This window comes from Zea mays, chromosome 8 (genome assembly GCF_902167145.1).
Source record: "Zea mays cultivar B73 chromosome 8, Zm-B73-REFERENCE-NAM-5.0, whole genome shotgun sequence".
Classification (NCBI taxonomy): Eukaryota; Viridiplantae; Streptophyta; class Magnoliopsida; order Poales; family Poaceae; genus Zea; species Zea mays.
Genome location: NC_050103.1, coordinates 3,325,222 through 3,338,429, shown reverse-complemented (window position 1 = coordinate 3,338,429; position 13,208 = coordinate 3,325,222). Strand labels below are relative to the sequence as shown.

Here is a 13,208-nt window from a genome sequence, read left to right as displayed (position 1 = left end):
AGGAGCCCAAAGGCCCATTACACAACATAAACCCTAACTCCCAACACCTAAAGCCACCTCCAGCCAGTCTTCTGCACGTCGCCCACCTCTGCACGCCGTCGGCCGCCCCTCTGCAATCTGCAGGCCACCCCTCCTCTGCACGCCGCCCCTCAAGCTCTGGTGACCGGTGAGCCCTGCTCCCCCTCTCTCGCCCTCGCAGCAAGCTCGCCCGGCCTCTGCTCACCCTCCCCCGCCCTCTCATCAATCTGCAGGAGGCCTTGAAGAGATGGAAGATGTCAGCAGCCATACGATCCAGCTAAAGAACCTAAGAGAAAGGCAAAATCGAAGGATCCAGCATGGAACTATTGTTATTGGCCAGATTAGAACAAAAAAGATGTGGTGAAGTGCATCCTTTGTGGCAAAATTGTTCATGCAGGTATTAGAAGGTTGAAGCAGCACCTTGTTGGTGGTCATGGTGATGTTGCTAAGTGCTTGAAGACAACATCGGCAATCAGCAAAGAGATGAATGATTATTTGAAGAAGAATGCTAGACAGAAACCTATTGACTTGGATGATGATAAAGAAGGTGATAAAGACGATGAAGTTGAAGTACTTGAAGAAGGAGAAAGTAGAGCATCCCATTTAGTTGTTCAGCCCAGTTTTGAAACAGCCCAAAAGAGAAGGCTCTCAGCTGAAGCAAGCCAAAACAATCAACACGCGTCGAAGTCTTCTAAGTCAATTGCATCCATGCTTCGCAAAGCACCTGAAGATGTGGTTCGTGAGAGGCATTGCAAGGGCAACACTCAAACTACATTGCAGCGAAAGAGCAAGGAGGAGAAGAAAAGAACAGATATGTATGTTGCTGATTTTATTTATGTGTGGCTTACCACTTAATGTCATCAACTCAAGGGCATTTGAGATCATGCTTGAGGCGGTTGGGCAATATGGTCCTGGGTATGGGAAACCTTCATATCATGATGTTACGGCGCCATTGCTTGAGAAGGCAAAGAAGAGTGTAGATGAGATAAAAAAAGACTCATGAGTTGGCTTGGACTGAATTTGGTTGCACACTTATGTCTGATGGTTGGACAGATAGGAGGGGTCGGCACTTGATCAATTTCCTTGTCAATAGTCCAGCTGGCATATTTTTCTTGGAGTCTGTCAATGCCTCAAATGAGACAGCAGATGCTCAGATGTTAGCTGCACTACGTGAGAAAAGAATTGATGCCATTGGTAGAGACAAGGTAGTGCAGATTGTTACAGATAATGGGGCTAACTTCAAGGCTGCTAGAAGACTTTTAGAAAGAAAGATCCCTCACTTGTTTTGGACTCCATGTGCTGCTCACTGTTTGGACCTCATGTTTGAGGACATTGGGAAAATTGGAGAGTTCAAGAAATGCATTTCCCATGCCCGCCAAGTGACAACCTTCATATATAGGCATGGCAAGCTTCTTGATGCCACGAGGGAGAAGATAGGGGGTGATTTAGTGAGACCTGCAGTTACAAGATTTGCTACAGTTTTCATTACTCTCCAGTCCATATATAAGCATAAGCAAGCTTTGAGATGCCTCTTTGTTAGTGATGATTGGACTAGGTCCAAGCTATCAAGCACAGAAGCAGGAAAGGTCACAGAGATACTTCTTTCTACAAACTTTTGGAACTCAGTCCAAGATTGTATTCGTGCATCACAACCACTCCTCACTGTGTTGTGAATTGTTGATGGTGATGAAAAGCCAGCCATGCCAGAGGATGCCGCTGCCATGGATATGGCAAAAGCAAAGATCACTTCGGGTTTTGAAGGTAGAGAGGCAATGAAGAGGAAGTTGCTTGCCATTATTAATCGGAGGTGGCAAGATCAAATGTAGGTGAAGTTGTATGGGGCTGCCTTGTTTTTAAATCCAAATAAGTTCTTTGAACTTCAAAAAAATGATCCAACAAAAAGGGAGGTTGGTAAGCTGAGGGCAGCATCCAATGAGGTGCTATGGAAGATGGTTGAAGATTATGACCTTCAAGCTATAATCAGTAAACAAGCTGATGAGTATATGAATATGGTTGGCCCTGACTTCTCATCGCCGTTAGCAATTAGAGAACAGCAAAAAAAGAGCCCCAGTAAGTTCCATTAGTCATTACCTCATTAATCTTTTAAGTTTTGTATGGCAGGCAACACTAATTCAACTTCTCTTCTCTTTTTTAGTTCGTTGGTGGGATGCATATGGTGTGCATTTGAGATTCAATCCTTTGCAAAGCGCATTGTTAGCCTTTGTTGTTCCGCTTTCGGATGTGAGCGCAATTGGAGCACTTTTGAATTTGTTAGTAAAAAATTGTCATTTCAGTTTCTATCTTGTTTTAATTGATTCTAGGACACCGCCACTGATTCATTATTTAACACATAGATTCATACCAAAAAAAGGAACAGATTGGAGCACCAAAGGTTAAACAATTTGGTTTATATCCAATACAATAGAAAGATGGCAGCTAGGTTCCCAAGATTGCGTGAGGAGGGAAACATTGGTAACCCTTTAATTTTAGAGGATTTCCAATGGGACAATGAGTGGGTGGACAATCAAAATGAAACAGTTAGAGAAGGGGGTGATCTTGCATGGGCTCACGTGGATGATGCAATCGGTGCTTCTAATTCACTTCAAGGTCGCAACTTCCCAAGAAGAGACTGATATGAGTCTGTTTATTCAAGGCGTTGTCAAGCTGCTGCTACACAAGAGGAGAGAGTTATGGAAGAGGAAGAGCAAGGCAACGAGGGCAATGAACAAGATGATGAAGAGTACATGCCTAATGATGATGAAGTGGATGACTTTGGTGAATCCCCACATAACAGTCCAACTCAAGCTGGTGCTGGTGGTGAAGAAAATGCAATGGATGATCTTGATTTGGGAGATATTTAGGGTATCTAGTATCTATCTAGCTGCAGCTGCAGCTTAGCTATCTAATGGAGCTTATTTCTTTTCAAGTTTGAACTATATTTTCTTGCTATTTGATTTCCAATTTGAACTATATAGCTGTTATGACTTATGAGTTTATGACTTATCACTTATGTGGCTGATTTGGTTCAGTTTGAGGCTTCAAATGAGGTAAGACTTATTGTTTATTTCAGTTTCGTTCAATTTCAGGCTTCAAATGAGGTAAAACATGCCCTTTCTTCATATATAAATGCTATTTTGTCTATATGAAGCCATTATATAGGCAAAACAGCCACTATATTGGCAAGTCGACGATTAGTCGACTGACTTATCGACTAGTCACCAAGTCGGTACCTTGTCAACTCGACTCGACTTATCGACTTGAAAACCTTGACATGAATACACTAGGCTATGCACTAGCTTTGGGCAGTAAAAACACTCCGTCCTATTCTGTGACACCGGCCGAAATTTCCGATTACATTTTTCCTTTGGCATTATTCCATTGACTCACAACAGCCCCAAGACCACTCAAATACAGCCCCAGCAACTCTGAATCTGAAGACACAACATCAAGTGTGCAAGCTCAGGGCATGTCTGGTACTGGAGTGCTGGGTGCTCAAAAACAAGCCTCCCCTGATTCAACTCACACAGAATCACTTGATACTAGAGTTTATCCTAGAAACATAGAGAATCACTTTCAGCCATAGAATCATTCCCTCAGAGAATCATTCCCAAAGGATCAAGAGCAGGATGAGCTCTACCAAACAAACCCTAACTCATACCTCGACTCACTCCACTACAATGCTATAATCCGCATAAAGCTCAAATTCTACTGCATCTGTAGTTGCATGTGTCTGCATGGATTTGATTAGTTCAGTGAAGTTTCGTAAATGTAGCTGTTAATTATTAAAATGGGCTATGTATTGATAAGAATTCTCCGTGCAATATGATGAGATTCCAGTACTTATAGCATCCAAGATGAGTGAGAACCATTGTTTAACAATATTTTTCTCATTTAAAATGTCTCTTGAGTTTGTTTCTATTTTTTTCACAGATTGGTGTTTCGTGTACTGTACTACTGTTAAAAAATTGTGTAGATGGATGCTCAGTCAGATAATACATTTATCTAGTTAAGAAACATTGTTTCTCTCGAAATTTGCATGTGCATTATTTATCGCCACAAATGGTTGCATCTATAATTCTATATATTATATATTGAATAGCTTTACCAGTTTATCGTCCAAATTATAGTGTTATACTAAGTATTTACCCAATAAAAAATCTCTTATGTAGTCTACTAAGGATTCATTATTGGCCAAGTATGCAGAGTAAAAAATAGAGAAATAAGATTGTAGGGCATTTTTCAGGTGGCACATGATTCGATTAAATTGATGAAACAAAAACATTTCAAAATAATATAAGGCTCCGTTTGTTTCCTTTCATTTTAAGGAATTGGAATCTTACTAATGGAATAGGCTATTTCTTTTAGAATGTGACATTCCACCACTTTTCAAAGTTATCATATAAGTCTATCTCAAATTCATGGGATGAGAGATGAAAATTGATTATATAGATTTACATGCTATTTTTCCGATGTACAACTTATAGTACACTCTTCTACTTGTGCCGCTATAACATAAATATAGTATATAACTATCTCTCTCATATGATTTAGGATATTATACAAATATATTATATATATAAATATATAAACTTAATTAATTTTGTCTAAATTATAATTATTAAAATGGAATTCAATTCCAACGAAACAAACGGTGCCTAAGTTGTAAATGTGATCGCTTGTGCTACCTGGGTTGTAGCTACAGCAGCAGCTGCACATTCCAACTGCTGCTGCTACTGCTCAGCAGCTTAAATGTGTGCAGACTAATATTTAACCCATTTAGTCCATACAATTGAGGAAACCAACTTTTACAGTAACTATGGGTTATAAAACAATGGAACTCACGTGAGATAGTTTGACACACTTTTGCTGCACCCAGAAATAAGCTTTAAGGCTTCCAATGCACAAGCAGCCGATATAATTGCATTCGTTGATGCAATGGCTGGGATTATATTTTTGACAACACCCTGAAATTCACAAAAAGTAGTCAGGACTACATATGTCACTGTCCTATGAATAGACTTTTCAAGTAGAAAGCTATGCATCACATTAGAACATAAAAGCTGAATTCCACTGCCCAACTAATGGAGAATTCGAACCAGTAGGCATATCAACTAAACATAGAATAAAACTGACAATAGTAACACTAACAAAATAAAGATTAAGATCCCAGATACTGGTAAACACCAAAATCAAAACAGGTCACATATTGAAATAATTTATTTCCTTTCAAATGTGTGATTCCCTAGGCATACTAAATCAAAGCACTATCTATAATATCCACAGAGAATAAGTTTCAGACCTACCAAGCAAATGTGGAAAACATTTACGGTAAAGAATATGATTCAATTCTGTGGAAATTAAAAGGTCAAGTAGAAGAGTGTACTATAAGTTGTACATCGGAAAAATGGGCTCTCTGGTAGACAATTGGGTTTTTGTGATGAAATGGAGAACATCTCTCTTGAGGATGCCAACGGTTATGCAAGGTTATTCGAAAATGGGCTCTCTGGTAGCCATGTTGCTGCAGTTGCTGCGCTTTTTGGATGGCAGGTGCCTCTTGTGGGGCAATGTTAGGACCTTTTGCTGGTTGATCTCATTAGGTGGATTTCTATATGTCAATGATAGATCGCTGTTTTTTGTGTTGGAATGTGAGAGGCCTTAATGATCGAGCGAAGAGGGATTCTATTAAATCTGTGGTGGTTGACCTTAGGCCTTCCATCATTTGTTTGCAGGAAACCAAATTAAGTATCATTTCAGATTTTGATATACTCTCCATCCTTGGGGCTGGTTTCAGTAACTTTGTTTTTAAACCAGCTCAGGGATCCAGGGGGGAGTGCTGATTGCTTGGCGTGATGGATCTTTCTCCTCGGTTGCGTCTATTATAAAAAATTATTCGATCTCAGTTCAATTCCAGGATGAGTCTGGTGCTGCTTGGTGGTTCACAGGAGTGTATGGGCCTCATCAGGACAGTCTCAAGCTTTCTTTTCTGCAGGAATTACGAGAAATCAGAGATGTTTGTATTGGACCATGGCTTTTATGTGGTGATTTTAATTTGATCTTCAAGCCCGAGGATAAAAATAATTCCAACATCAATAGGACTTTGATGGGTAATTTCAGGAGCCTAATTAACTCCATGGAGCTGAAAGAAATTCCTTTGATTGGCAGAAAATTTACTTGGTCGAACCAGAGACAGGAACCCACCCTTGTGAAGCTTGATCATGTTTTTTGCACTTCTAGTTGGGAGGATTTTTTCCCTAATTGTCTGCTGTATAGCAACGCCTCTGTTTGCTCTGATCATTGCCCTTTAACCCTCAAATTTCGAGAGGATTGTAGAGGGAAGCGCAGATTTCACTTTGAAGGTTTCTGGCCCAAGCTCCCTGGTTTCAATGAGGTGGTGGCTGATTCATGGAATCAGCCAATGTTGGCAACCTGCCCTTTGGAAAGGTTGTCCCAAAAGCTCAGAAGGCTTGCTAAACAGCTGCAGAGAGGTCGTGGATCTCAGCGACCTTGAGTGCCCCTTCTCAGAGAAAGAAGTGTTAGACACTATTGCGTGCCTTCCGTCTGATAAGGCTCCTGGGCCTGATGGGTTTACAGGGAGGTTCTATAAATCTTGTTGGAATATCATTAAGGTGGATCTATTGGCGGCTCTGTCTATCATACACCAGGGCAATGTTCAGAGATTGGAACAACTGAATTCCTCCTACATTATTTTGATTCCTAAAAAGATGGATGCTTCGTCGGCTGGTGATTTCAGGCCAATTAGCCTAATTCATAGTGTTGCTAAATTGGTCACAAAATTACTCGCTAATCGTTTGGGCCCTCGTCTGCATGAATTGGTAGAATCTAATCAAAGTGCTTTTATCAGAGGAAGATTGAATCATGATAATTTTATGTTGGTCCAACAATCGATCAAATCCCTTCACAAGAGAAAGGTTGACAGCCTGTTTCTGAAGCTAGACATATCCAAGGCCTTTGACTCGGTCTCGTGGGCTTTTCTTCTTGAAGTTTTATCTCAACTAGGTTTCGGTCCTATTTGGCGCAATTTGATTTCAAATCTGTTGGCTTCATCTTCTACTCAAGTGTTATTGAATGGGTCCCCTGGAATCCATATAAAGCATCGGAGAGGTCTTCGTCAGGGAGACCCTCTCTCCCCTATGCTGTTTGTGTTGATCATGGACGTGCTTAGCAGTCTTTTTAGGGCTGTTGAATGTAGGGGATTGCTGCATAGTTTGGAAAGGGCAGGAGTCCGTAATAGGCTTTCTATCTATGTTGATGATGTGGTCCTGTTTGTTAAACCCATTGAGAAAGATCTGAAATGTGTTAGATTGATTCTGAATTGTTTTGGGTCGGCCTCTGGATTGGTTACCAATATGAATAAGAGTTATGCTATTCCTATCAGATGTGAGGAGCATGTGGTTCAAGAGGGCTGCAATGTGCTGAGGTGCAGTTTGGCCTCATTTCCTTGTTCTTACTTGGGTCTGCCAATCTCAGACAAGAAGCTGAAGCGAAATGATCTTAAGCTGTGGATAGATAAAATTGCAGACAGACTCCCTAACTGGAAGGCTCGTTTATTGAACCTGGCCGGGAGGACAACATTGGTGCGGTTTGTCTTATCAGCCATCCCGATTTATCTCCTTATTGCCATTAAAATTCCCAAATGGGTTATTAAATCAATTGACAAGATTTGAAGAGGGTTTCTTTGGAAAGGGCGAAAGGAGGTGAATGGTGGAAGTTGTATTGTTCCTAATTTGCAATTGATGAGTTGGGCACTGCAGGCTAAGTGGCTCTGGCTAGAGAAGACTGATCCAACTCGGTCGTGGCTTGGTTTGAGTATCCCCGTGCAGCAGCAAGTTAGACAATTTTTTAAAGCTTCGGTGATCTCTGTTGTTCGGAATGGGACCAATACTTTTTTCTGGTCAGACAGATGGTTGAATGGGCAGAGGATACAGGATTTTGCCCCTGAAGTTGTTAATATGGTGAGCAGCAGGCCATTTAGTTCGAGAACTGTTGCTCAGGCGTTGCATAATTGGCAATGGGTTTGTGATATCACGAATCCTTTATCCTTGATTGGTCTACATCAGCATTTGCAGCTGTGGGATGCTTTAAGTGGAGTGGTGCTTAATCAGGAAGAGGACAGACATGTGTGGGTGCACTCGAGCTCTGGTGTTTTCTCATCCAAATCTTGTTATTCGGCGTTGTTTATGGGAGCTATTTCTTTCCAGCCATGGAAATGGGTGTGGAAGTCGTGGGCACCCCCCCAAATGCAAATTTTTGTTTGGCTGGCGATAAGGAATAAATGTTGGACTGCGGATAGACTTCAGAGGAAAGGACTACCGCACCCGGTGGTTTGTCCACTATGTGATCAAGAGCAAGAAACTATCTTGCACCTCTTGTGCTCTTGCAGTTTCGCTAGACAATTTTGGCATGTTATATTTTCAGCTTTGAGGATGGGACATCTTACGCCTACTAGGGAGGCGGGCTCTTTTGTGGATTAGTGGGGCAAGGTGCATAGGAGGGTCCCCAAACATATTAGAAAAGGTTTCCATAGTCTCATTATCCTGGGGGCCTGGTGTTTATGGTTGCATCGCAATAAGGCGGTATTTGATGGTGTCAACCCTTCATTGAGCACCATTCAGAGGATTTTCTTGGATGAGGTGGAGTGCTGGTGTATGGTTGGTGCGAAGCAGCTCGAGAGTCTTGGGCTTCTGGCTGCATTTGCTAGGGCTAAGGCTTTTCCTAGTGCATGAGGTTGCACTGTTTTTTTTTCTTTTTATTTTTGCCTGTTATGGCATTGTACTTTGGTCCATTTCAGACCTTTCTCTCTTTCAATATAATGATGCGCAGTTCTCCTGCGTGTTCGAGAGAGAAAAAAGGTCAAGTGCCAACAATTAGAAACATGATTGTCTAAAAAGAAACTAAGAAACAGGTAAGCACCAGGTAAGTTATGTAGAAAAAAATGATGATGGACATTTTTTTTGTGCACAAAGCAACAAATAAGCATATATGCAATGGCACTAAAACCAAAGATAAACTAATAAACAGGTGACATTTCATTTGAACCAGGATAGAGCTTATGCAGTTAACCAGTTACCATATTACAAGACAGTTATTCAAAACATAAGCAATTCCATTACTTAATGGAACTTGAAAATCCCCTAATTAGAACCATTCTTATACTCAGACCTTAGCATTTTATATAACTCAAGCTGGCAAGGTTTTAAAGTCTTTCGGCTAATCGCGATTAGTCACGATTAGTCAGCCTTATCGCTAGTCCGAGCTCAATTAGGGTCTCCGACTCGACTAGAGCGACTAGGTAGCGATTAGTCATCCTAGACGCCGACTAATCGTGATTAGTCGTCCTACTAGGGGTTATGGTCGACTAGTTATGCCCGTTTTGGGCCACTAATCCAGCCTCTATTATGTGGGTCGGCCCACCATCTGTACACAGCACAGACACTATTTTGCCCTATGCCCCTACATGTACCAATACGGTACACACTGTTGCGCGTGCGCCCTTCCCCAACGCCGCACGATTCGTCAGCCTTATCGCTAGTCCGAGCTCAATTAGGGTCTCCGACTCGACTAGAGCGACTAGGTAGCGATTAGTCATCCTAGACGCCGACTAATCGCGATTAGTCGTCCTACTAGGGGTTATGGTCGACTAGTTATGCCCGTTTTGGGTCACTAATCTAGCCTCTATTATGTGGGTCGGCCCACCATCTGTACACAGCACAGACACTATTTTGCCCTATGCCCCTACATGTACCAATACGGTACACACTGTTGCGCGTGCGCCCTTCCCCAACGCCGCGACCCCTTCTCCATCGCTGTCGCCCTCCTCTCCTGCCGCCCTGTTGTGCTCAGGCAGCCCTCTGCTCGAGCAGCAGTTGCGCCCCTCCATCGCGCGGCAGTTGTAGTCTGCAGAGCCCCCCCCCCCTCCAGTGTGCTCCTGTCCTCCTCTGTTGTCTGTTCAGCGGCTGAACAGGCGAGTAGGCGACCACTCCTCTGTTTGGAATTCAGAGACCGAGATGAGGACCTCTTTAGACGGTAATTGCTCTGATATTTTGGTTGTTCAGTGTTCTCTGTTCACTTACTGAGCAGTATTGTGCCCGCCTTGGCCTCCTCTTGAGTGGTGCTTCACTTGATTGTTGTGCCACTACAGATGAGAATAGGAGGCGGCATAATAATGTTGAAGTCATCTTCCCAGCCCCAGCCCCAGAACTTTGGCAGTGGCACTAGTACAGTCCAGCTAGCCAGCTACAGCTATATATATTCATATATATTGACATATATACACACACATATGGTCCTGTTATAGGTGGAAGACTATAAGACGACTAGGAATCGACTAGGCTCGACTAATCGAGCAAATCGACGACTAATTGCGATTAGTCACCTTATCGGTGCTCAGGCGACTAGAGTCGACTAGCCGACTTTAAAACCTTGGCTGCCATACAAGAAGATGATGAGCTATCTCAGCAGTTCATTTTTCTTAATACCCAGGCCCAAATTGCTAGCCTCTTAGAACATAAAAATTAAATAGAAATAGGATGGTATTGTTTAACATATTTGCATGCAAAAAAAAAGATTTAATGCATTAAATAATGACTCTAGGGAAAAACTCAAGTTGGTGTACAATTCATCTATCATTGAAAACTAAAAAAATGTCCACATTCTATCAACTGGAAAAGCAAAGTTTCTTAGATACTCCAAATCATGGGCAAAACGTTGTCAATAAACAGAAAACAAACCTGTGTCAAAGAATATGTAACACCAGAAATACCGAAAAGCTCTGCTCTCTTTAAAGCCTGTATATGTATGTATGATTGTATGTCAAATGATTTACAAGCAGACTACTAATAAATTAAGTTACATGACATTGCAATATAGATACCTCTGAATAAATCCACTGCATATGCTCTGCATCATCGCCATCAAAAGGTTTTCCAGGATGAACCTAAAAAGGTGAATATAACAGTTAGTAGTGATGGGTCAGTGTCTGGAGAGAAATAATGCGCAGAGAAGAATAATACCTCATCCCATTTGATCAAGTGAGCATACTCAATGCAGTGAGCTGCAGTTCTTGGTGTCTCGGCGAGAGTACATAAAGGGAACTTAACCTGTGGAGGAAAAAGCCATATGTTGCATTCAAAGCAAGGTGTTGTTCCAGGTATAATGACTCTAGCGTGTCCCTTGAAGCCCTCAGTTCCACCATCTACCATAGGTTTAACCGTCTCTTGGAGTGGATTGTCACTTGAGTCATAATCTGCAATGTGAATGAATATATGACGCACCATTATGTTATGTGTGACATATTTTGATTTCTATACTTCTAAGTATTCTCTGATCATCTGGGACGTGTAAACATAAAAAGATAATAAACTAACTGCATTCGAGATCATGACCAGTAATAACAAACAAATGTAATCTGCAGTGAGAACAGATAAGTGGCCACATAACCAAAACCTTGAGTCTGCACAGCATCTTAATTGTCACTTAACACAAGAAAACAATTTAGACAGTTATAAGCAACATATAACATTGACCATTGATCATTTAGGTTAACATGGGGACAAGACATAATTGATTGCTAAATCTATCTGTAAGCTTTATTAATCTTATAATTCATAATTACAATGAGTTCATTGCAACCCTCAAGGTGTAATGTTACAGCAAGTCAACCACAGCAGCACAGAACAAGAACATGTTGTAGACCTAAGGTTTTAGTCTCCCTTTGAACTCTATTACTCAGATATAGAGTATATATCTAACAAAAATGGTACGGAAAAGCATACCTAAGAAACCACAAGCCACAGAATTGATGTAGCTTCGAGCTTCAATTGAATCCAGACCTAGGACAATTATGTGGAACTGACTGTAGAACTCTATCTCTTTATCTTCAATCCTGCAAAAATGAGGAACTATGTTCACCCCATTAACTCGCTCCATAACCCTCTTCGCTGCTACTTCAGCCTTGGACTTCCCAACATCTTGAACTCTGTACAGCAGAACACCAGCTCCAGTTGAGACAATAAAGATAACAAGTGTATATATAGGCTTCAGCTTATGTGATGGCCAAAAAAGAAAAAGAAAATTAGCCTCGATGTGAACTTAGAGCCAAGAATTCTTCCCCAACTCACTAAGAAATTTAGTGTCTTTGTAAGATGCATTTTTCTAACATTGGGTGGAGGGCAGTAAATTGTGTCTGACAGCAAATACACACAAATTATGATCCTGCAGCAAAGATCAGTTCTTTCGGCGTCTTTTGGCAAGAGTCACAAATTTAGAGTGTCAGTGTAGCAATATTTCCATAAACCCTATCCTCTCCCTCCATCTCGCCAGATAATCAACAGATGAGAATCCACCCTTGGAGGCCAATGGGGAACGGGTAGGGAGAGACGACCGTAAGGACCTGAAGAGAAACTGGCGATTGAGGTTGGAGACGTCTATGGTGTCCATATCAATGACGTGCAGTTTCTTAAACCCGGAGAGAGCCAGGTCCTTGAGGAGCTCGCAGCCAAGCCCGCCCGCGCCCACAACCAAAACCTCCACGAGGCTCCCCAGTAGGTCTCGCAGCTGCGCGCGCGGATCAATCAACGAGATCAATCGCTTAGAAGTAAGAACGCGAGAAAAAAAACGGAGGAGAAATCGACGCCAGTCCACTCACGCCGGGGCTGGGATCGAAAGTGGCCTCCACGAGGTTTCCAGGGCGGGACAAGAGCATGTCGAGGTCACGCCACCGCTCGAGTTCCGTCGGCGCCGGCTGTTCCGCGTCAGGGGAGGCCATCGCGGCGGCGCTCTGGATTTGGCTCTCCTTCGAGCAGCGGGGAGGATGAGTAAGGGGGCAGCGGGATGCGCGGCTTTGATGGAGATAATCGGCGCACCTGGGCACCGACCACCGAGCAGCCGAGGTTTGGTTGTGGTTTCTTCGAAAAAGTAAATAAGCTCAACTGCTGTTTCGTTTCGGTGAGCCGACTCACTGATTAACTAAATACAGTGTTCTGTTTGTAAAATAGAATTTAAATATAAATATGAGAATGGGAAAGCTGCTAGAGATAGTCTGAGTAAAATTTAGACCAAAAACTATTATAAATATTAAATATAATATAATTATAAAAGTATTTTAAAGTTAAAGACTAAATGGTAAGACAAATATATTAAACCTAACTAATTTATAATTAGCAAAGGTTTAT

The 13,208-nt window shown here is 41.9% G+C and overlaps 1 protein-coding gene across 1 annotated transcript in view; it reads right to left on the bottom strand.

Moving 5' to 3' along the window:
• Window positions 1–12,980, bottom strand: part of LOC100283559 (uncharacterized) — a 28,449-nt gene extending 15,469 nt beyond the window's left edge. The window contains exons 1-7 of the mRNA NM_001156459.2: window positions 12,683–12,980; window positions 12,428–12,591; window positions 11,811–12,013; window positions 11,049–11,281; window positions 10,910–10,972; window positions 10,767–10,823; window positions 4,861–4,982 (exon numbers count right to left, since the gene is read on the bottom strand). Of these exons, the coding sequence (NP_001149931.2) occupies window positions 4,861–4,982; window positions 10,767–10,823; window positions 10,910–10,972; window positions 11,049–11,281; window positions 11,811–12,013; window positions 12,428–12,591; window positions 12,683–12,802 (962 nt within the window). The 5' untranslated portion in view covers window positions 12,803–12,980. The remainder of the gene's footprint in view (window positions 1–4,860; window positions 4,983–10,766; window positions 10,824–10,909; window positions 10,973–11,048; window positions 11,282–11,810; window positions 12,014–12,427; window positions 12,592–12,682) is intronic.
• Between the last annotated feature and the right edge of the window lie 228 nt (window positions 12,981–13,208).